This window comes from Sceloporus occidentalis, unplaced genomic scaffold (assembly GCF_023333645.1).
Source record: "Sceloporus occidentalis isolate IW3139 unplaced genomic scaffold, rSceOcc1.0.p SCAF_6, whole genome shotgun sequence".
NCBI classification, from domain to species: Eukaryota; Metazoa; Chordata; class Lepidosauria; order Squamata; family Phrynosomatidae; genus Sceloporus; species Sceloporus occidentalis.
In genome coordinates, this window is record NW_028316986.1 from 36214206 (window position 1) to 36239096 (window position 24891).

At 39.4% G+C, this 24891-nt stretch overlaps 1 protein-coding gene across 1 annotated transcript in view; it reads right to left on the reverse strand.

The window, feature by feature from the left end:
- USH2A (usherin) overlaps nucleotides 1–24891 on the reverse strand; it is a 665032-nt gene that overhangs the window by 86733 nt on the left and 553408 nt on the right. Inside the window, exons 58-60 of the mRNA XM_089528326.1 lie at nucleotides 14988–15146; nucleotides 12246–12408; nucleotides 2166–2520 (exon numbers count right to left, since the gene is read on the reverse strand). Coding sequence (XP_089384452.1) covers nucleotides 2166–2520; nucleotides 12246–12408; nucleotides 14988–15146 — 677 coding nt within the window. The remainder of the gene's footprint in view (nucleotides 1–2165; nucleotides 2521–12245; nucleotides 12409–14987; nucleotides 15147–24891) is intronic.

The following is a 24891-nucleotide window of genomic DNA, read 5'->3' on the forward strand; positions in this document are numbered from 1 at the left end:
TCTCCCTAATTACTAAACATAAATCATAGGCATCAAACTAATGTTAATTTTCCTATCATTTACACCAGCATGCACTTCCACTATGCATACACTTCAGAAGTTGAAAATAAAATCTGATTTCATTATATGTTTTCTTTATTTTAGATAGTCACAGTTCAAAGCTGTAATACTAGCAAGCAAGTTCTACTCTACTTCTGAGTAAACATGGTTAGGAGAAGACTTGGCTATTCTTCACCTAAAAAGGGTAAACTAAATTTTCTTCATGTTTCCACTGACATGATGTATTATAAGTATAAATGAGCATTAAGGCAATACATAATTTTTTAAATTTTATTTTTAGGATTACATCCCTAAAGCCACAATCCCATAAATTTTTACCTAGAAGTAAACTCCATGGTGTGACCAACCTTGTAGGTAGACAGGGATAGGATTTGCACAGTTCATATATTAATTATGTAACACGATTGATTAGACTGTGTTCATAGATTAAAGAATTACCTCCAATTAGCCATCGGTTCATTTCCCCCCCAATTATTTTTTAAATACAAAACCTTGGAAAATCATAACATTTATTAAGACATTATTACTTAAACTACTGAGGAAAAAGTTGGGGTATATATGCTAGCTCCATCATTCTTGTCTGCTTTTCTACCTGACATATCTTCTTGATTAGGAATGCTTAAAGGCTGACTCTTTATGGCTCAACTTGAACATATCTGGGAACCTTATTATGTTCTAGAAGTCTGCACTAGTGGGGTCCAGATCTTGAGAGAGATTTTTGGGGCATTCAGACCAACAGAATTCCTATCCAGAACCTCCTATCCAATACAGAAAATGTGGAGTTGAGCTTTCACGTAGCAGTGCATTGAAGCCAAGCCTAATGTGGAGATCCTTTCCTTCCCCCATTTAGGGCAGGATTGGGAAATCCACTCACCCAAAAGGATCCTAATTTGGCAGGGACAGTCCTGATTAATCCTCTGTTGTCCCGCTTTTTCAGGTACTTTCAAAATGCCCCAGTTCTTGTCTCCACCTGCCCCTTTCCCCTTTTCTCATTTCAGTTCTTGAGTTCAAATTGCAAAAGTAGTTTGCACTCATTTAACTCAGCAGGGAGGAGAGGCGATGAAAAAACTGGAGCTTTGCCCTTCCCAGCAGGCAAAAGCAAACTGTTGAAACCTCTCCTAGCTTATGTTTTTTTCCTCATTAATAACTTTTGCCATATTGACCACAATGTGATATTACATGGCCAAACACATTCTACTTTTCATCTGTGAAAATGTTGGAGGGCATGAAATCCTTCCAACTCATCCTCTACACACAGACAGTCCACTCCCTCACATCTTCCAGGGAATATATGGTATAGTTTCCCTCAATTTCATGCTCCCACTTAGCTGCTTTAGGCACAGGAGAACAAATCAGGACTTGTGTTTATTTTCTTGTTAATGAAAATCCTGCCGTGGATCTAAAATGCCCTTGTGCTTTTCGTTAATATTTTCTAAAAAGGAAAAAAAAATCCCTTTACATCTTAGAAGCTATGTGGGTTGTTTTAAATTAAAAATGTTTTTCAAAATGCTTTTGAAGGTTTCCCCCCAAAAAACCTTAAAAATATATATGTATGAAGGTTTGCAGCAGGGCAGGGGCTTAAACTTTAAGCAGTAAGGCTTGAACAGATTGTCAGATGGGAATTACGATCTCTCACAGGAGAAACACTTCTTTGAAGATTATTCCTACCACGACACTGGTGTGTTTCAACTGAAAACAAAGAAAGTGTACTTTTGGCTTGGAATTTTTTATTTTTCTATTTTACTCACACATATATTACAGTGGGACTTGGGTTTGGTTTCAGGACCCCACACTGGATACCATAACGCATGGATGTTCAGACCCCATTATATGCAACGGCATAGTAAAATGGCATCCCTTCTATAAATGGTAAAATCAATGTTTGCCATGGACAAAAAGTTCATAGATATGGAGGGTCAATGGCCATTGCCCAGTTAGCAAAAGCTATTGCACTGAAATAATGAAGATTTCTCACAAAGGCTGATAACTTCTATTTCCTGTTTTTAAACCATGACTGGTCAAGAAAGGGAAACTACAATCTTCCAAAATTTATCTTGTTAAAAACAAATAGCCAAAACAAGCCAACAAAAGCTAGTTACACTTACCGGTAGAGTTAGTGCAGTAACTGCAGGAGTATTAAATGTTGGATCATTCTGCCTCTCTTGATAGACCACGCGATATCGAGAGATAGGACCATTAGGAGAAGTGGGCTTGGTCCAGTTTAAGAGCACAGAATAAGCACTTACAGCCTGGGCCCAGGGAGCTCTCATGCCCCAAGGTGGCGCTTCTAAGGTTTGTGTTGAAGACCACAAACTATCCACAGAACCTTTGGAATTCTGAGCTCTGACGTGATATTCATACCCTGTGAATGGCTGAAGAACATCTGTAGCATCAACAAATTCTAAAGCGCCCTCAGACCAGATGAATACAAGCAGTTTCTTTTGAGTTCCCACAGGACGTCTGAAAGTTATAAGAAAATTAACTGTAAGTAATTTACAAAGGAAGATGAGGTCATCTGATACTGACACTGAAGCACAAACATCAAAATTAGGATAACCTAGTACAGATCAGTGATTATTGAGCACTGCATAGCAGGAAGGACTCTTTGTTGTCATATCATCAGTCTGTTTCCCAACAGTTTGCTTTCTTTTGAGTTTTGGTCAGAAAAGTTTAAAGAAATGATCCTTACAGCTTTCTTTTTGTAACAAGGATTTTTTTTAAAGGATTATGAGAGGGCCTGAACAATCTGTCATTTTTAGTTTGGAATTTTGCTTACTAGTCATATCCTAATGGGAGTAGGACAGAACTCTTTGATGCTCATATTCTAATCAGGAATGGGTGAAAGTCACTTGGGAAAATAAAGGAGAAAAAAATTATATCCCCCCAATACCTTCACACCTTAGTCAATACTCCAGTTCCATCTAATGGTTCATGACATGACGTGACACTTTGTATCCAAACTTATAATAATGGATGTCTCATCTCTTTTTTGTGATTTTTGAATTACTTGCATCAATATCCACACATATGTTGTTCAAAAACAATATTTTGAAAGGAATCTGGTGTACATATCAGCAATAGCCCAAGATACATGAGGTTTAGTGTGGCACAGTATCTAAGATGCTGTGCTATGAAGTGAGAAATCTCTGGTCTGAATGTCATCTTTAGCATAAGTTCACAGAGTAAATTTGTCAAACCTTTCTCTCTCTTTCAATCTCATTCAATTCTAGTCAAAATACTAGCACTGAGCTTTAGGGGTGTTGCAAAAATCACATTTAAGTAACTGCAAGAAGTACTTACTCAAAAGTTTGCTTTCTGTATGTGCCAAGTATTATTAAGGTAAATGTATGATAGACATTTCCAACCAAGAGCTGCTTAGCTGATGAAGAAGGCAGCCTCCAGTGAAAAATATAGTTGCTCATGAAAAATTGGCAAATTATTTCTAGAAGAAGTTGCAAAATCAATCAATGGCAATAGAAATCAAAATTGGTATATTATGTAATATGATAGTGAGGGTTTTATGATGTTGAGAAATGGATGCAGGTACTTTCCCTTCTTTTAACTATGAATCAAGATTCATAGTAAGTTAAACCATGTTTGTCCTGGTGCCAACAGCCAAATTAATAAATTACAGTATCTGTCACACAACTGAAAATATGGTGCGTTTGCTGGGCAAGTGTCATGACTACTTCATATGAACAATGGACATTTGCTTTCTCAAATCAGAATCTATATTTTGTAGAATTCAGTAGGAAGAGATATTATTATCTCTAACTGTTATAAAACATCTATGAACAGCTCTGGTGATTGATATTTGAGACAATTGGGAGCTGTGTTTATCTTTGTAATTTAAATTGTTGGTAGAATTTGACTTTATATAAAGAGTTCATGCACATGATCACTGTTCTCATAAACATGAGAAGTGCACTACTGGGATTTCCACTGGGCAATAGGTTGACCACTGTGTGAACTAAAGTGTGAAATTGGGCTGGTCCAGCATGACTGATATATTTTTATATGGGCTCAGAAATAAATATAATTAATTAAAAATGCAGAATAAATCTGCATTGCCTCAGGTGGGAATGAAATTCTTTAATAAAACATATTAGTTTTTAAGATTAATTGCTATTAATTTTATTGATGTGTTTTTATGTGTATTTTAAGTATTGATGTATTTATTTTAGTGTACTGTAATCCTGCTTCGATCTATTTGGGAGAGGTGGGATAATAGAAATAAATAATAATAATAATAATTATTATTATTATTATATACTGTAAAACAAAATCAGATATTCAGGATCATTTCCTATTGATGGTTTGTATGTATTAAGAAGCCATCATACATAGACAGCCGCCCGACTTATTGGGACAGCTGGGTTGCTGCTGGTGCAGGCCCGGATGCACCCCAGCATGCCTTGCTGGTGTGCATTGGCCCACAATTCACCGGCCGGGGAGGTTGAGAGGGACTCCCGCCTCCCGCTGGGACTCAATCTCCCCTAGGGCTGTCCCGGTCCTCCAGGGCACCAATTGGCTGGCTGTGCCTGGGGGTGGGGCTCCCTCCCTATATAAGGTCATGTGGCATCCACTCTTGGTGCCATTTTTTGCTTGGCTTTCCCACCCTCCCTCCCTGTGTCTGGGTTTTCTTGTCACAACTTGGGGCGGCAGCATAGGTCATGGATCTGGTAGGCATGGTTTCCAGTGCTGAGGGCATGCGCTGTGGCCATTGTAGGGGCCACATCATGGCAGCGCCTCCCAGTGAGTAGGGGCTTGTGATCGGCCAGTTGCATGTCTACGATATGGCGTTTTATATAGCCCCCGTGTCATCCTGAAACCTGGCCATGAACAGGCATTTCGGTTCATTGAACAATCAGGGGGTTGATTGATGTTCCAAATCCAGACCTCATGCTTTGGGCCAACCCTACCTTTGTTGTCTGTTTAATAAAGTTGTGGCCTTTCCTCCACTTTTGAGATCTTTGTCTTTTTGGTGGCTCCCCGCCACAGCAATAACAGCATGATCTATACTAAATCAGTTCAAACACTGCAACTCTCCACTGTTAATTTAATTACATTTTTATATCAAATTGCAGTTTCCTTGGACCATCTGTACAAATTATAATACACATTTTTCAAAATATATACACTACTGTAGGCATTTTTTTTAAAAAAAATGCTTCATTTTTGTGACACACCTTAAAAATGTATGCATTTTTCATTTTTTTGTGGAATTGGACATTTGTTTTCCAACAGTAAGCCTTTATGTTTACATACAGTGCACCCGCATCATACGCAGACGCACCATATGCGGCTTTCAGCATTCACTGAAAGCCGCTAGGGAGCCTGCAGGAGTGTGCGGGGTACAAGGGGTGGCGCGTCACATTAAGAATAATGGGGCACATGCCCGTGGCGCACGTGTGCGCTGTCACACCACTGCGCCATGCATGAGCCCCATTATTTTTAATGGGGCTCGAGCATACGTGTTTTTTTATGCGGGGTGGGGGGGTGGGGGGTCTGGAACGGATACCTGCATAAAAAAAGGGTGCACTGTATTTTCATTACATTCTTTTCCATGCATATGTGTTTGTAAATATAACTGAACACTTCAGAAAATATGAATTTTTAACTGAACTGAAATGTAAACTTAGAGCTGTAGCAGATGATCCTGATTGGGCCAGGACCACAGCAAATGAAGAAGACTGATGCCATGGTCCCAAATGCACCGCGAGCAGAAACAGATTAAATTTCCTCCTGAAAAGTACTGCTCCTGCCACCTCAGTGCAAATTCAGAGCAGCTTCTGGACACTTTGGGGATGTGCATCATCTGAATGCCATGCCCCCGAAGCAGCTGGAAGCCGCTTCTTCTGGCCTATCTGTTTTGGGCCATAATAAGTTTCTCATCCATTCTCTTCCGGTTAATAAACCTAGATGTAGTGGAGAAGCATCCTTATCAGCCCTTCTATCCAAATCTTTCAAGTAACCACTGTAACCTGTAAATGTTCCATGATACATTTTGGCATCAAAAAGGCATCTGGAACCTGGGAGGCATAAGCTGTGGCTATTTTCCTGGGGCACCATACTGGCTCCCCATCTTCTTCAGTACCTTTTTCTGTTCTTCAGTCTCTGCTGCTGTGCACAAATCTCTTGATGTCCCATTTTGCCTTTTGTTGATGAAAAAAATGGAGCCTGCTTTAAACTGCTCCTGCACTCCCTGCCATCAATCCCCTCTTTTCCCCAATTGTCCTCTTGTGGATGACAAGCAAAATAAGTCATAAAGCTTGACAGGAATGAAAACAGTTCTCCAATCATGCCATTGTAGTCACCATAATAATAGCAATTTTGTTAAAACTAGGGCAAACAAGTTAGACCTCCCCACACATGGCCAGCAAGTCTTTATAACCAATTACAAAGACAGGATTAATAATGTGGGCATTTCCGTACATTCAAGTAGGGATGGAGATTGTGCACTCCCAGCATTCCTGTAGTATCTGCTATGATGGCTAGAGCTCCTGGGAGTTGTAGTTCAAAATCAGCTGGAGTGCTGTATGATTCCCATTCTTGCATTAAAGGACAGTAGTTGTTTGCTGGGGAGCTGTAGCTGGGGAATGTGCCTGTCTGATAGATCTATTTGCAAACATATTTCTTAACAGTCACATTTTTCCTTGCAGATGTCCGCTTCCACCTTGCACATTACATGGAGTAGGCATATATTTTGCGACTGACATCCTGTTAGTGAGATATGATGGCCTAAGTTCGCCTTACACAAGCAGAGTCCTCACTTTCTGTCACTGTGGAAATCAGAATTCTGTTCCAACTGCACAATGATCAAAATCTCACTGTCTGAAACCCATCTTGTCAGTCTGACAGACCTTCTCCCTCACCCCAGCAACCATTTCTGTGTTGGTGTAGGTTCAATAGCAGAGATGCATCTAGCTGCTTTCCTTTAGCTGGACACATAGCAGTAATGTCACTCTGAGGATGCTTGTCACAGTGCATCCGGCAAAAGGAAAATAGCCAGATGCATCTCTGCTGCTTCTCCAGCTGTCCAACATAGAAGTGATCCTATTTGGGGGGAGTGCCTATTTGGGGGAGAGGGTTGCATCCGGAAACACAGTGTAGCTACATGCAGGAGATATCTCTCCCAGTGCAGCATCTCAGCTACAATGTGTAATGAAACAGCCCTGTATTTCTCATCACCCTTGGGACACCATAATGGCACGTGAATACCACTTGCAGCATATTTATTTTTATTTATTTATTTACTGTATTTATACCCCGCTCTTCAGTCCTAAAGGCTCTTAGAGTGGCTTACAGATAGTTATTCAGATGGTTCCCTGCCTTCAGGTTTACAATCTAAAAGACATGACACAAAAGGAGAAGGGAATGGTGGTGGGGAAGAGGATCAAGCCCAGTGGTTCTTCTCTCCCTCTGAGGTCTGGACCATGGCAATCATATGATTGTGTATCAGAGTTTCAGCATTTATCAATAACATCTAGCTCCCTGCCTCTGGTGTTGGGAACTAACTGTGCCCGGAGTGCCTGGTCAAAAGGTGCATCAGTGCTCCCATGCCAGTAAAGTGCAAACTGGCATATGTGTCAGAAGGCTGCCATGTAAAGGTATTTTTTTCTGAATCAGGAAGCAAAGAAAACGGTCCCTTACTTAAAACACCCTAAGGGCCAAGGTGCACCAGACTGCAAAGCTCAGTTCAGACAAAAGACTTGTGTATAATCCTCTATGACTTGTTGGAGAAATTCATATGGTTGAGCGTTTCATTTCTGAAATTTTAGTGGAAATAGTGAGGAGGGGAGCATCTTTCTTGAACTCAGAGATTACCATCATCTCATGAGGCCAGACATTTTAATCTTTTAAGAAGTAGATAACATCAAAGTGCAAAATCTGTGTGGCAAAATGTTTTCCACTTGTCAGAAAGTAACTTCACATTTGGACTTCTATCTAGTATACTGTTTTGTGTGTGAAATGTTCTCCCAGTGAGTTATAAAAACATGTCAATTCAAGAAAAGTGAAAAATGATGATATTTTAAGTGCAGCAAAACTCTTTAATGCTTGGGAGTTTGTCTTGCACTGCACAGCATCTCAATTAGCTACAATAGCTGTTTGTTGGAATCACAAATTAGTGTTCAGTAACATGGAAAAGCTGTGATAAACAGCTTCTCGGCACTGATAGATCAAATATGCCACCATCTATGAGCTCTTCCACAAGGAAAGCTGAACAATGCAGTCTGCTTAAAGTGTTTAGATCTTATTACTGCTGAATATTTAATGAAAGAAACGTATGGTTAGGTAAACGGTTCCATCTGTAGTGCTAAAAAGAGAGAATATCATGTATGAATAAACTTCAAGCAGAAGTAGCTGAACAGTCTCTAATCTTTTCTGTAGGCTGAAGATTTAGCATTCAACTGCTCATTTAAGTGGAAGCTTTTCTCCCACACAGTGAGTAGCGCAAGAGAAAGATGTCAATTTTAGAAACTGTTAACTGCAATTGCATCTGCATATTATGATTTGCTGCCTTCACTCATGTTGAGATGTTCAGATAGCTATTTTCATCATGACAAACTGCACGCCAGACATATAATAAGAGTACTTTAGGCATCTGTTCTGAAAACTAGAAGGAGGTTAGGATCTTACTTTTGATTTAAAATTTAAGATATAATTCTGTGTATTCTTGTGAGGTTGGGAAGTCTCAGATCTAATCAGCCATGCAGAAATAACGCAGTTTAACACCACTTTAACTGCCATGGCTCAATCTATGGAATTTTGGGATTTGTAGTGTTAGCCTTCTCTGTCAGAGAGCTTTGGTGTCACAACAAACTATAAATCTCAGAATACCATAGCTAAGGCAAGGCAATGAAAGTGGCATCAAACTGCATTATTTCTGTAGTGCAGAATAGACCTCATTCTATCATTTACAACCTTTTGTTTAATACTCAAAAAACGAATTCCTTTTTTCCTAAATGACAATTTTAGGTACAGTAAAGGCATATGTAGGGGATGAGGGAACACTGTTTTTGATTTCCATGCATTCAGCATATGATCCAAACATCATCTATGTGTATGCAGTTGCATAATCCTATATCTGTTCTGGAAACTAAGTTTTTCAAAGTTCACATAAAAAAAACTCTACACACATTTAATATGTGTGTACATGAACTTTATTCAGCCTTCCTAGGAAACTTGGGAGTGGAGATAATGGATTCCACTATTAATCCTGGACCATGCGTTCAGTAAATAAGAGGCACCAAAGAAATCCTGGATGAAGCTTCCAGTGTTCCCTGCAACACTGTTGTCACTCAAGAATCCTCATACAACTCATGCTCACTCTCTAACCATCTGCAGTCTGCTTCCTCCCTCCTGCCATCAAATTCTTAATCACAATACAAACAGAATTCCACAACATTTTAAAAATACAACATAGTTGAACCAAGAAAAGCAAATTGAGTCAATACGTGCATAAAAGGAGGGGATACTTTGAACTGTGCTGATTATATTGTTGTTATTTTTGTTTTATTTTAAATTGTGTTAGCTACCCTAACAGGGCCCTTTATCTTTATAGATGCATGTGTATGTGTACTTGAAGGGGGGGACACAGAATGCATGAATAAATATTGCTGTGAAACCTCCTCCCCCCATTTTGTTTGACTAAAGATTTTAGATGTTACTAACAATGGCTTGGGATTTGGTGGGGTGGAGGAAGAGGAATGTCAAGAAGGTTAGGAGAGAACTCTAAACCCTTGCAAATATACATCCTTCAGTTTAATGAAAAGCTGCCTACCCACTTGCACGTTAAATAAATTTAGTTTGGTGTATAAACGACAGCAAGGCACGGGCAGCAAATGATGAAAAAGAAATTACATTCCATAACATCCTCTAGAAATACTGCAGGCTTCTTGCTGTAACAGTCTAAGACTGTGCATGGGTATCACATGAAAGAAAAAGAAAAAAAAGAAGTGTGCGTACATCCCATTTCTTTCCTTACATATTTCTGATTTTTTTCACAGCTATCTGAGAAAGATGTGATATTGTTGTTGTCTAAGCACATTTAAACTTCAGCTGAAATAACTGCCAAGTGATTCATGCCTATGTAGGTGAATATAACGATTGTATCTGGAGCCCCAGTGCGCCATTTTCATTTCACTTTAAATAAAAAACAAAATGTATCTATGTCAGTCAGTGCCCTTCTGCTGTACTCAGAGGTATCAAACAGGCTACAATTATGATTGTGAAGTGATTGTGTCACATTGGAGGAAGGTTTATTGCTTTTGAGTCTGCTAGGCAGTAACACATTCTGTTTCATATTACTCTTTATATCATTGTTTGGCTGTGACTAGAATAATCAAATGCCATCAAATACTGTCAAATTCAATTTACAATATTTTCCACTTTCTGCATTACATTTCCTGTTTTCCCTTTCTCTGGCTGCTGTGGAATTGCAGTGGTAATCATCAGCTTTATTTACAAAACCATCAGAGTGAAGCCACATATTGGCTTGTAAGGTTCTTTATTTCCCTTTATACAGAATAGGAGCTGGATATGTCTTTGACCATATAATTAGTGCAGAGAAACAAGGGAAATATTCATGGAGGGCAGGCATTTCCCCTACTAATAGAAGCTTTCAGGCTCCTTAGTTTAACTAAATATATCAATTTAAACCCTATGTTGTTATCAATTGTTTCTTGCCTTTTTTTTGTTTTTTTGGCTTCCTGGATGCCTTAATATTGTCAGATCACAACACTGCAATGGTATTAAAGATCACAGTTGGCCAAATTCTCTTGCAAGGCCTAGGGATTCAGATTCTACATCTGGGTATTCTTAGCAACTTTTCAGTACTCTCTCCTTTCCCTCCTTCATTCCTTTCTCTTGAACTGTATATCTTAAATCATTATTTCTTCATGTATCCAATTCCCACCGCTTTCTCAATTCATTGGCTACTTATCCTATTTACTTTTTCCTGCATACTTGGCAACATTTCACAGATAAAAACTGGAACATATGTGGCCAAAGAATATCAGAATGAGGTCAAGATGGCAAAAGTTAATGATGAGGGGGAAAAAAACACAAGCTAGGGGGGGTTATAGCAGTTTGCTTTTGCCTGTGCCTACTGGGAATTACATTCCTTCACAGGCAGTGAAGGTTTGAGGCTTTAGTGCCACACAAAATGATGAACATGTCTAAAGGATCTTTCTTTGTTTCCCTTTATGGCAACTTGCATCTTTTTGGATGTCACATATGCAGAGAAGAAATGGCATGAAAGTAGATAGGGCATTAAAACAAACAAACAAACAACATTAGTGTGAGAAGGAAAAGCTGGAGGGGGGGGGACCTGATGTGGATGCTGAAGCCAGATTGCAATGCTTTGGATCCCAAAGTTTAACCTAATAATGTATTGCACATACTTCCACTCAGCTTCATTTATTATGCTTGTACAGCTGACATTTCAAAAAGACCGATACTCTGTTTAAATACTCTCTTCTGTAGTGCCTTTGCTGTAGTGCTGTGTTAAAAAAATCACAACTTATATGGTCAAGGCTCAAAACATTTATGCAACTGTTAAAAGTACTGGCTAGGTTCCTGATTTGCAGAGACTTAGCATAAAAGTTTTACATGCAGAATTATGCTATGGCTCTCCTATCAGCACATCCACTTTTTAGCTGCAGAGGTCCCCCTCCCCAGCCATTTACTGACTATAGGTAAACAGGGTCCATCAGAGTAGTGTCTGGCCATATCCCTATAGCCAGATACAAAACAATAATATTGTCTGCCAGGACTCCACAGGTCATGGTGGATAATGTATTTGTTTTGCACCTTACTAAATGTTTCTCAATGCCCCCTGCTCTCCACCAGTCACAAAATGGCACTGAAGCGGGGGCTCCTAAACCTAAAAGTTGGGTTTGGAGGAGATTTTGGTCATTGTTCAAGTTTTGTAGAGAACTCCTGCAGTGACACCAAAAGTGACTTGCTATTGACTTATGTTTTTGTGAGTTCCTAACAGAAGGCTGGCCATCCACTTCACACACTGGTTCTTGCCAACATCTTCCTGGTAGCCCATCAGCACAGAGTGTGTATTCTATCAAGCATACTCACATGAGAAGGGAATTTAAACATTTATGCAAATACAAAATGTGTATTTGAATTTTTAAAAAATATTTGGAACATAAACATATTGTCATAACTACCTGTAAACAAAGTAGTTTTTAATTTTTCCATTGGGTTTCTTAGGTGGGCACCATTTCACCTCTATAGAGGTTGATCCAGTGGCTGCTATGATGGGTGGACTCAAATCTTGAGGGGGAGCTTCATCTGTCACTGCATATATCCACTTGCCAACTCCACAGCCAACTAGAAAGAAACCAAATTAGCACTTAATAATCAATTTTCCCTTCAAGCAATCCAAAACACTGCTTTAATTGTGAAATGATTAAACAGCAAGTTACGTTTCTTGATGCAAAGGTACAATGTCTTTAAACTGGCAATACCACATATTCCATTAAAAACAAAAGGGAGGAAAGAAATGGGTGTGGTGAGTGCAGAGCACAAAGTTCCAATACTTGCTCCTGGCTTTCCAGATTATGTTTTAGTAAAGCAAGAAATACGTACACAAATCAGGCCCAAAATCCTTGGCAATTTTTCTGCTCTTTTAAGATATACACAGCTCATGTTTGTGACTGATTTTTTTCCTAGCTCTCATCAAAGCATTTTATGTGTGCAAGTGTCTATAGATCAAGAATGGTCAACATTATAGGAGGAAGGGAGTGAACTCCCCTCCAAGAACGCCGGTGGGCCACTGCTGCCGCACAACAAACCCCAGTAACTCAAGTTTCCTCTGCAATCCCTCTCAAACCCTCCGTTGCCATTTTGAGAGGGAATTAAGATGAAAATGGAGGCATCTGGGGATCATATAGGGTTCTGGGATGCTTCTGGGGTTGGGGGTATTTTTGCACAGTTTCACTTATTTTGTGATGGCTTGGAGGCAAAAATGTTCCAAAATTATGCAATTAAAAACAAATGGGGCAGGGTTGGAGGGCTGAGGGGGACTGGTGGAGGGCTTCAGGGGCACACAGGTGGAGGTCCATAGTTTGGTGCAGCCCACAGGCAGTACTATTCACACCCTGGTATAAATGAATAATGCATGGGATGTTGGCTCTCAAGCATCTAAGAATTCAGAGAAATAATACACACACACACACACACACACACAAAACAACAACAACAACAAAAGTAGCACAGGGAAACTCTTGAAGCAATGACAGCTTGGATTGAGAGTAACATTTTCAAAAATAATGAAGACATGATTACTTATTAAGAGCCCTGGTGGCGCAGTGGTAAAATGCCTGTACTGCAGCCACTCACTCACAAACCATACGTTTGCGAGTTTAATACCAGCGAAAGGGCTCAAGCTTGACTCAGGTTTGCACTGTTCCGAGGTCGCTAAAATGAGTACCCAGATTGTTGGGGGCAATTAGCTTACAATTTATAAACTGCTTAGGGGGTGCTTAGGTGCACTGATAAATGGTCCATAGCTTGGGGGTGCTCCTGGACTCGTCACTTCAGCTGTCATCCCAGGTGGATGCGACAGCCAGGAGCGCCCATTATCAGCTTCAGCTGATTCACCAGCTACAACCCTTCCTGGAACGGGAAAACCTAGAAACGGTTGTACACTCACTGGTAACCTCTTGTCTTGATTTCTGCAATGCGTTCTACATGGGGCAACCCTCATGCCATGTTCAGAAGCTGCAACTGGTCCAAACTATGGCAGCCAGATTGACAGGGAGTTCCAAATTTGATTCTATTACACCTATCTTAAATCCCTACACTGGCTGCCCATTAGTGTCCAGGCACAATATAAGGTGTTGGTTATTACCTATAAAGCCCTGCATGGCTTGGGCCCAACTTACCTGAGGGAACGCCTCCTCCCATGCAATCCTTCCCACACTCTCAGGTCCTCTGGGAAGAACCTACTGCAGTTAGAACTAGACTGAAGATGACTTCCCAGAGGACATTCTCTGTTGCCGCTCCAAAAATCTGGAATGATCTGCCGGAAGAGATCCACCATCTAACATCTTTGGAGGCCTTTAAGAAGGCAATAAAAACTGATCTCTTCCAGCAGGCCTTCCCAAACTGATCTCCTCAGAATTTTCACTCTTCATTTGTTTAGCTGTACCCACCGGACTTTGATCTCGATTTATTTTATTAACCATTTTATTGGGAATTGTTTTTAATAGTATTTTAGGGTGGGAGGGAGATTGGGGATCTAGGATCTAATATGTTCTGTTATGCCTTTATCTATTGATAGTCATGTTTGATTTTATTGTTTTTGTTTGTTGTTACCTGCCTCGATCCAATACAGGGAGAGGTGGGATACAAATAAATATTATTATTATTATTATTTGCTATTGCTTGCTATTGCTACTTTCCAAAAATAGGCAGAAGCTTGAGATTCAATGCCAATGGTATCTGTGTAATTATACCATTTTAAGTGCTCTACCTATTGTAACAGATCCCTTCAGATCAGGTTTTCGTGTAATCTGAAATAAGACAGTGATATCCTTGTACTTTATATGAATAATAAAAAAAGAGAGACAAAACTGCTAATGTATCATCAATTGAAAATGGATTTTTACCTATGCATAATTCTAGAGGAATTTTAAAAAACACCCTGTTTTATGATTTTCATAATGCATTTGATAAAAAGGACCAACATTCCTCCTAAATGTTAATGGTTTAAATTTTCTTTTAAAATATTCATGATATAATATGAAGAAATGTAAAATGCTTCCCTCAGAGCCAGGCTTTGCTTTTACTAGGTAAACATTTCAGTTCAATTTCGAAATAAGATGTTATCTGTTTTGCTGAACAGAATCTATTTTGCAAAACTGCACTGTCTGCTGATCAGAAAAGAGAATTGCTTAATATCTTACCATCCTGGCAGGCTTGTATCCTTATCTCATATTGTGTGTATGGATCCAGACCATCCAAAAGAGTAAACGTGGGCTGACCAACTGGTTTTACAAGTGAGGAGGTACTGCCAGCATTTAATAAAACATTGTATTTCAAAGGCACGTTGATCTTAAATGATCCTGTTATAAAAGAAACTACAGTTCAGAGAATGACAATTGTTTCAGAGAGGAATCAGTGGCCTAGATGTTTTCTGTAAGGATAGGAAGCTCTGTGTGCCATGAAGCATGATATTAGAGGTAGGAAAGCATCATATTTCTTAATAATGATACCATACTCAAACATGCATTTTCAGCATTTCAGTGATCACTTGCATCTGTCGATCAGCCAGAGATAAATCAACATAGACAAAACTTCCAGTTCTCTCAGTGCAAACTCAATCATTAGTTGGGTCACCAGGTGAAAACAGGACAGAGCATCTGTACCTTTAAATGGATGGGTAAGAAGAAGAGCCCTTCCTCCAGTCCAGGCCTCAGAGGGAGAGAAGAACTCCTGGATCTGATCCCCTCCCCCCCCCATTCCCTTCTCCTTTTGTGCCATGTCTTTTTAGATTGTAAGCCTGAGGGCAGGGAACCGTCTATTATCCCCTCTGCTGTAAGCCGCACGGATTCCCAGTGATTGGGCGGCATATAAATAATCATATTATTATTATTATTATTATTATTATTATTATTATTATTATTATGGGTAGAAGAGGGAATACAAGCAACACCTGTTGAAATTTCCTCTTCTACAAAACTTCTTAAAGGTACAGGAGCCCTGTCCTATATTTCAGCTGGCAACCCTAATAATCACTGTTAGAGCAATATTGCATAGATCTAACTATGACTTTAAAAGATGCCACTAAAGTTCTTCTGGACATTCAGATAAACACACAGAGAAGCAACATTATGCCTATTGTTCCTACTTCCAATGCTTTTGTGATACCTAAAACAAAGTATATATGAGCACTGGGTTCTTTCCATGTGCTTCCAAAGCTAATTCTGGCTTTTATGGGGTTTTGGATCATACCAAATAAACATGTCCTTTTGTTGAACATATTTGAGGTAAGATCAGTGCATGGAATCTTATTCTCAGTGCTCTGTGTATTTGTTTAAATATCTGAATATACTAAGGATTAACCATCAAGTGATTTAACAACTATGCATGAAACAGCTTGAAGTACTCAAAATGGTACTGAATTCTCACTCTGCAGTTAATAAAAGATAACACCATGGTGCAAGTATGTACTTGCTATAGCTATTTCTATTAATCTGTAGAATAAAAAATTCAGTGATTTGAACTTTGCAATTGCACAAACCAGAGTAATGCAGGGCAAGGACAATATCTGATGAAAAATAAAATCAGTTCATGCCAACATCCCAATGTAAACATGAAACATCCCAGTGATCTTTTTTCAAATTCTTATTTTAAAAGTACAAAAGCATCTTCTGAGTCATACACAGAGTAGCCATTTCCATTCTATACACCCTGAATCCTGTTACTAGTTCATTTAAGTACAATACAAGTACAATCTTCGGTTTTTAGAATATTTTGGCCTCTCTTGAAGATGTCCCATCCTCAGGGTTGCCATGGGTCAAGACCTACTCGAAGGTGGTTAACAATAATAAAAAAAAAACTCCAGGATTGGTGCTAAATGGGTTGGATGTCCTCCAAATTGTTCACATTAGATGCAGGGATTGGGCCCTGCATCATCCAGACTCCCTACTGACAGGGGGGCATTTTATTTGGCCTGTGCAGGCATGCCTAGATGGTCCTTGTGGCTTCTTTCATCTCTAAGATTCTATGACTCTATATTTCTAACTGAAGAATGCTGAGAACAAAGGGGGAAAGTAGGAGCAGGAAGGAGAAATTGGGACATTTTAAAAGCAGTTGAACAAAGTGGAATGACATAGGATTAATTGGGACTCTCTCTCCCAGATCGGGATAGTTGGAGTTTATGTCTGCTGTGCCACACTGGCTCAACACAAAGAGGGGAAGGCTCTTATTTGCATGTTATGTGCATAGGGCAGGGTGGGGTGGGTGGCTTATCCACTTTTTTTATTTATTTTTACTTAAAGCTGCCCTTAATCCATAAAAAAACCTCCCAAAGTATTTTATTAAATTAATAATATGACAATTCCTGCCTTCAGTTTTACTAAAATTTAAGACATAACTTACAAAAAAAAGGTATATAGAGAAAGAACTGATTTTTGTTCCTTTAGATTTGATTATATCTGGTGCTGGCCCTAAGGAAAAATAAATATGTATGGATAGATAGATAGATAGATAGATAGATAGATAAGATGACCTTAATTGAAATTACTTTCTTGGGAAGAATGCGCACTATGTTGCATAAAATATGTAAAGGAAAGGAGCTAAAATTCTGAGTTAGATTCTTTGCTTTATTTTTGTAACACATTTTCCATATCATCAGTAAATACTTTTCAAAATGAAGAAAGCACATGTTCACAGAAAATCAAAAACTGGTGGTCAGGAAAGCACCTGTGTTAAAATATCTGCAGTGAGTGTACCACAGTATTGATGTCTTGATGAGTGAATGGAATGAAATGGGCAGATTTGTTAAAGTCAGCTGGGAAGCCACATGACTTGGTTAGTTCGAGAGTTCATAAATTTATGTCAGAATAAAAGGAACAGTAAAAGCACAAGTGAACCAATTTACCCTAAGTGCAAATGGCAGTTTTGTTATTTGGTGTCAAAGTTACCGTGAGCACAATGACAACCTGCCATAACACATTTTCATGTTCACTAAAGAACAAGGATTTAGTTGGTTAATATTCTCAGCAATACTCCTTTTCATAATTTACAACAACTAGATGCTGATAGGTTATTTAACATTTATGAAGTTAAGATGTAATCAGAAAACCCTGATTATCTTTACAAATAAAAAGTTAGATTATTCTACTTTTTTCCTCCATGACTTCATTTCACAGCAGGTACATATTTTGTAGCAGGACAAGTCAATCAAACAATATCTGGCATTTCCCCCTCCCTTACCTTGCTTTTTATTTAGACAGTAAATAATGGACAATTCAGCACAAAAGTGTATTAAAGTGTTTAGAATTCACTTTAAAACTATACTGACTCACAGAGACAATGTGAAAGAACAGGATTTTTTAAATAGTTCTTTTTTTGAAGACTACTGATTGAAAACTACTATTGAAACAAATTGGCAAAAAGCTGTGGCCACAGTCTTGCTTTATTCTCTTTCATTTTCAGCTATATCTTTCATTTCTTGTATTAATATGAAAAGTAAAAGTTTACTTCTCTCAACATTCATGATTTAAAACCTACCTGCAGTATGAGAAACCCTGTATATATGACCACCTTATCATAGGTAATTACTTGAAGAAAGTTACTTGGGACCTGTTCCCACTATGATTTAAACCGATTTGCTGATCGGTTTACATGTGGCACATTCACCCTAGAAATGGTTTCAGGCCCGACTACATTTGGTCTGAGCCATGATGAAATGAAGCCAATGCAAACGAACAGCTTTTTTTGAAGATGGAGCAAAAAGTGGTTCTTTTGAAAATAATCGATTACAAAGTGTGTTCAGCAAGTGGGAATGATGGACCTGAATCACATCTCACTGGAGGGGAGGGACTAATGGCAGAGGGCTGGCAAAGGGTATAACCCATCTCATCTCTGGTTTCGGGGAATCAAATTTCTGGCAGGAGAACACCACCCAAATGCGATTCCTGACAATGGCAAACCCTCCTCTGAAGAAACTGGCCAAGAAACTCCACGATAGGATTGCCTTAGGGTTGTCCTCCTTTCCCAGGACCAGTCTTACATTCCAACCTTGTGTTCAGGAGGAATTCAAAAACGTCCTCCATTCTGAGCATGACTAGGAAGCATGAATTTATATGCGTGTATTTAGCTTGTGTGTGTGTGTGTGTGTGTGTGTGTGTGATGCCATCCAGTTTTTCTGGAAGGTGCTCCATTTGAGTGGAAGGTTTGGCTGGGAAAAGAAACCCACTCTTCTCTCTCTCTGTTGTCTCTCCTCTCTGTTTCTCCCCCCTCCTTCCCTCAGTGGTGCCTCAGTGGCCCAAATCCACAGCCTCAGGTGGAGGGGCTCCTTCCCTTCCAGTCATTGGCACCTTCAGGAACAGCCAGGGAGGATGGGAAGCAGGAAATGCTGGGGGGTGGTGATGGAGGAAGGTTGCTCTCTCAGCCCCTTGGAAGCACTAGGACTGGGTTTCTCTCCCCTGCAGCAGAGTTATCTGGCTTGTTTTCAGGTGGTCTAGCTCTCCTTCTTTATTGTTTTGTGCCTTCAAGTCCTTTCTGACTTATGGCCACCCTAAGAAAACATGGGGATCTCTGGGCAAATTTGTTCAGGGGGAGGGTTTACCTTTGCCATCCTAAGAGAGTGTGACTTGAAGGCCAACCAGTGGGTTTTTATACTGCAGCCCTCCTCTTCACTTACTTGAGTAACAGTCCCCCATGATAGGGTTCGCCTTGTGTGTGGGGACTGTGTGTCTTCAAGTTGTTTCAGACGTATAGCGATCCTAAAGCACCACTGGTCGCTGCCTCCCTCCCCCTCTGTCCCTCCTTCCCTCCCCAAAGACCGCTTGGTGAGATCCGCCGGTCAATCTCTCAACTTCCACTGCACCGGGGCTGTTGGGCATCGCCCCCCCCATCCCAAAACCCCAGGACTGCCTGCTCCCCAGGAAGCTTGGTAGCTCCAGAGCCCCAGGGATGCTGCCCAGGTTGGCACTGCTTATTTTATCTAATGCTATCTTGTATTATTATCTATTGTTTTATATGTATTTTGTTATTACCCTGTAGAATGTACGCCAGTGGCAGGTTTCATTTTTATCATTTTTTTAATTGTATGTACAGCACTGTGTAAATCTACAGCTCTATATAAATAAAGTTTAATAATAATAATAATAATAATGCATAATGTGCATCATATGACCAACATTTTTTTTAAAAAAATCAGCTAATGTGAATGACAAGCATGTCAAAAAAGATATGAGTGCATGGAATTCTTGAAATAATTTGCTTCCATAGTGGGAAGCATTGGCCTAAATCGATTCAGAGACCTGGTGTCAATGTGATTTGCAAAGTGATTTAAATGCAAGTGGTAATGAGGCCTTGTTTTTTATTTATTCTGTTTGGATTAATCACATAATCTTATTTTCTCATAAAAACAGCAAAAATTATCTAGAACCTAAATTCATTTTACAGCAGCATAAGCTATTAGTCACATTGTATTCACAAAACTGCAAAAACACTACCACGATGAAGATTGTGTGTCTCTCTAGATGTTATTGGGATATAGTTCCAATCACCTCTAGCCAGCATAGTCAATGGTGGAGGTCCATAGGGGTTGCAATTCAACAACTTCAGGAGGGTACCCCATTCCCCATTCTATGTAAATATCAGTTGGGATGAATAAATGAAAAGGTGTACATCTTTTTCTTTAATATACCAAAGAAATATCCCCTCCTCATTTATGTCTTTTTGTATGTCAATTTCCCTAATGTGCACAGTTTTTAAAATCATCATTATGCCTGGAACAGGGTATCTGCAGAACTGAAATACAAATGGTGATACAATTTCACTTAAACACTAAGAGGACACTTGTATTTGGTGGCTTTAACAAAGATCATAATGCACTGACCACAAGAGGGGGCTCATATGGACAACAGGCCACCACCAATTTTGCCCCACCAGGTATGTATAATCCTTGCATAGGCTCTAGTGGGGAAAGTGAAAAGTCATATCATATGCTCAGATCATTGAAATGGCTAATTGAACATGTAGGCCTCAATGATTCTCGAATTTCTTGTACACTTTATATTTCTTATACAAATAAAACCAATGTTATAGGCAGAAAACTACAGCATCAAAGGGAGCAAGTCACAATGGAAAAAGTGAATATATCCCTCCTCCAGGGACCTGGAACATTATCTTCTGCAATATGGGCCAAAGTTTATTCAAAAAAGGCATTTTAGTGGATACAATTACACTAAAAAAAACATACTAGCATTCACTCAAGTGAAAGAAACCCATCAAACCACACTCTCTTTCTCGTTTGACTGACCAGTTTGTGAGCAGTTCTATCAACATTCTTTACAGCAAACTGACCTAAAAATAACTGGAATACAAATGATAGGGACCTAATCAGATTTCCAGAAAAGTGTACATCTGGAGATTAAGCTGGTGAAAGGTATTCCTGGCTATCACAATTGAATCTAGAGCACTATCAAGCTATAGATCAGCTATCCCAATAGATATGCAATGTTATTCAAGACAGGCTGCCCACCTCAGCACCTCCACCAACCAATAGTATCTCCTGGGCATATCATGAGTTGACACGACTTATTAGAAAAGATTAAAATGTTTGGTAAACTTGAAGGCAGTAGGACAAGAGAAAAACTACATTACAGATGTGTGGATTCAACAGAGGAAGCCATAGATCTAAGCCTGGAAGAGCTGAGTAGGGCTGTTAAAAACAGGGGCTCTTGTGGGTCTCTCATTTATAGGGTCACCATACACAGAAGCAAACTTGACAATAAATAATAGCAACAAATGAGAGTGATAGGAACATAGGAGCCTGACTAGCATTATGTGGATTTATTTAATTTAGTATTGTTCACACTAACTGACAGCAGTCCTCCAGAGATTTAGATGGAGATGCTACAGAGGGAAACTAGTATGCAAAATATGTGCTGTATGACTGTTCTCTATTGTTCACCCTCATTCAGCCCCAAATCAATTCACTTTGAATTCCATTACTGGAGGAAGCCGGGATATAAATCCTTGAAATAAATAAATAAAATTGTGGGCACACAAATCACATCACAATCTCCACTGAACCTTCCCACCCAGATGAGAGAATGAAGATATACTTGGGCTCATTTGTGCTGATTAGCCCATAAAATGAGTTAGCCCATTAAATCAGTTATTGATTAGTCAGTCAATATAAATATAAATCCAATCAAATGGGTCTACCCAAGTCAGGACTAGCAACAGGATTTAAGGTCTACATTTTAGGCTGTGGGTGTTATATAAACATTAGCAACAGTAAAACCCAGAGGTCTGCATGGCCACACCTGCTTATTTCATGCAAATAGGGGTGAAAGGGGCAGCTGAAAGGGGATGGGAGCAGTAGAGCACACCTCAGTTGCAGCCCCATCCTTGGAAGTGAAACCTGACTTTTATTTTACTTTATGGTTAAATAGGAAGGTAGTGTCTAGATTGAGGGAAGTAATAGTAGCACACTATTCTGCTTTGGTCACACATCACCTGGGACACTGTGTACGTTTCTGGACAACACAATGCAAGAGTGATATCGATATACTGGAGTATGTCCAGAGGAGGGTGACCAAAACTGTGGAAGGTCTGGAAACCATGCCCTATGAGAAGTGACTTAGGGAGCTGAGTACGTTTAGCCTGAGCAATAGAAGGTTAAGAAGTGTCCTGATAGCCATGTTTAAATATTTGAAGGGATGTCACACTGAGGATGGAGCAAGCTTGTTTTCCGCTGCTCCAGGGACTAGGACATGGAGTTCTGGATTCAAACTATAAAAAAAGAGATTCCACCTAAACATTAGGAAGAATTTCTTGACAGTTAGAGCTGTTTGACAGTAGAATATGCTGCCTCAGAATGTGATGGAGTCTCCTGCTTTGCAGGTTTTAAGCAGAGGCTGTATAACCATCTGTCAGTACTTTGAGTGTCTATTTCTGAATGGCAGGGGTTGTACAGGATGGCCTTTGTGGTGTCTTTCCACCCTAGGATCCTCTGGTTCTAAATAAAGCCTTCTCCTGGGCCTAAAATAGCCCCAGGTGACAATAAAAGAGTGAAATTATTCCCATGTTCTCAAAGGCCTCCCTCTATGAAAAATAAATACAATAAAGGGATATATTCAGGAACATAATGGGGGTGGGGATTAAACTTGCCCTCTTTCCCCTATTGATCCCAACCTTAAAAGTCAAACCCTTTTAACATTATTGTGGTTAAAAAAAAGTACATCTAAAGCCACCATCTCATGCTTTTTCAGAAATTAAAGCCCTATTTTCTAAAGTAAGTGAGGCGTGTCAACCATCTTCTCTTACTCCTTAATTAATCTCTTTAACCACTACTTGGACATCTTGCCATTTAGTTAAGACATGAGTTTTGAATTATTACATCTATAAAGTTATAGAATTCAGGGACATCACTGCTGTTGAAACACCATAATTAAAATAAAAGGAGACTCCATGGATAGGTTGCCCATGATTAATCCTGTGGGTGCTTATGCGATCCAAATTTATTATGAAAGACAGAGGATTGTATGCCAAAATGTAGCCTCTTTCCACAGACAGGGAGATACTTTGGCCAACTAGCCTCTCATCAAAACTTGATTAATAAAAAGCAATTTTATTCCTGGAGACAATATCAATTAAAATGACTGTCTCAATGGGAGAATCACTGCCAACCCTTATTATAAAGGTTGACCTTTGACTATAAAAGGGAGAAATACAGTATTTCAGTATAATGTATTGAATGTATAACTGAAGAATAACTCATGGAAAAAGTAAACTTCAAAGGAAAATAACATGAAAGCTGTAAAACAGAACGAACCTGCCATAGTCTGCATACACAAGGTTCTGGTTTTTTGATGCTGGACAGTCTGATCCCTGGGGATTCTCTGGATAATATGTAATACATATCCCTGTGTGTGTATGCACCTTAAAGTCACCTGTGTGTGTATGTGCCTACAGTGCCTGGTATTCATTGACACTCTCCCATTCCAGTACTAACTGACCCTGCTTAGCTTCCACTATCAGATGGGATCTGGTGGCTTTAGGGTATTTAGGCTCCTATATATGTCTCTACATATTATTTTGTAACCACATCCAGTTGCACTCTTTGAGCCTTGCTTTTCTGGACTGACATCCCCTTGCAATTTTAACCTTAGGAAAACAGTCTATGCAGAGACATGGTGAGATATTATCCTTCCTTCCTGTAAAATACCCATAAAATTGCTTTACCATGTTGATATTTCTAAGAATTCAAACTTTTAATTTATTTCTCTCTCCTTCTGTCACACTGTAGTCAATCTCACCCTTTTGTAAATGCCTGTAAAAGATTATATATTTATTGAAAGCTGTTATCAGCTTTCAACCCACCAAGACCCCTTGGGTGATCTACTATGGATCAAAACATTTAAAACATTAAAACATTAAATACATAAAAGCATTTGCAAAGAGACTAAACTAAATCCTTAAAATAGTCTGAAAACCAAGCTAAATCAATCAAACATAAACAAAAACAACTAAACAAAACACTGAAAACAGCTGGAGAAGGTGTCCTGGCTCTATGAATTGAAGGCCATGGGAAGAAACAGAGTTTTTGCAGCCTGGGGGAAACCCTAAAGTAATGGGCAGGGAAGTTTGGGAAGGGAATTCCAGTCAGGGTGCTGCTACAGAGAAAGGCCTGTCATCTGTAGCCACCAACTTAGGTCCAAAACACACTAATCCAGTTTAAGACCACTTTAACTGCCCTGGTTGACTGCAAAGGAATCCTAGGAATTGTATTTTATTGTGGCACCAGATCTCTCTAACAGAGAAGGTTGAATGGCTCACAAAACTACAGTTCCCAGGATTCCCTAGCAGTGAGCCAGGGCAGTTAAAGTGGTCTCAAATGGATTGTTTCTGCAGTGTGTTTTGGACCTTAGCCTTTTGGGGTGTTGGGACACAAAACATGGAGCTTAAATTTTGGACCATTTCTGTTTCTTCAGTTACCTTAGTCATTTTTTGTCCATAATTAGTCAAGCCTCTTTTTCTCCTTAATTAGCCGATCTTTGTTGGTGTTCTGCCAAAGCAATCTACTTCTTCCAAAAGCAAAGCAAAGCAAAACAAAACAAAACA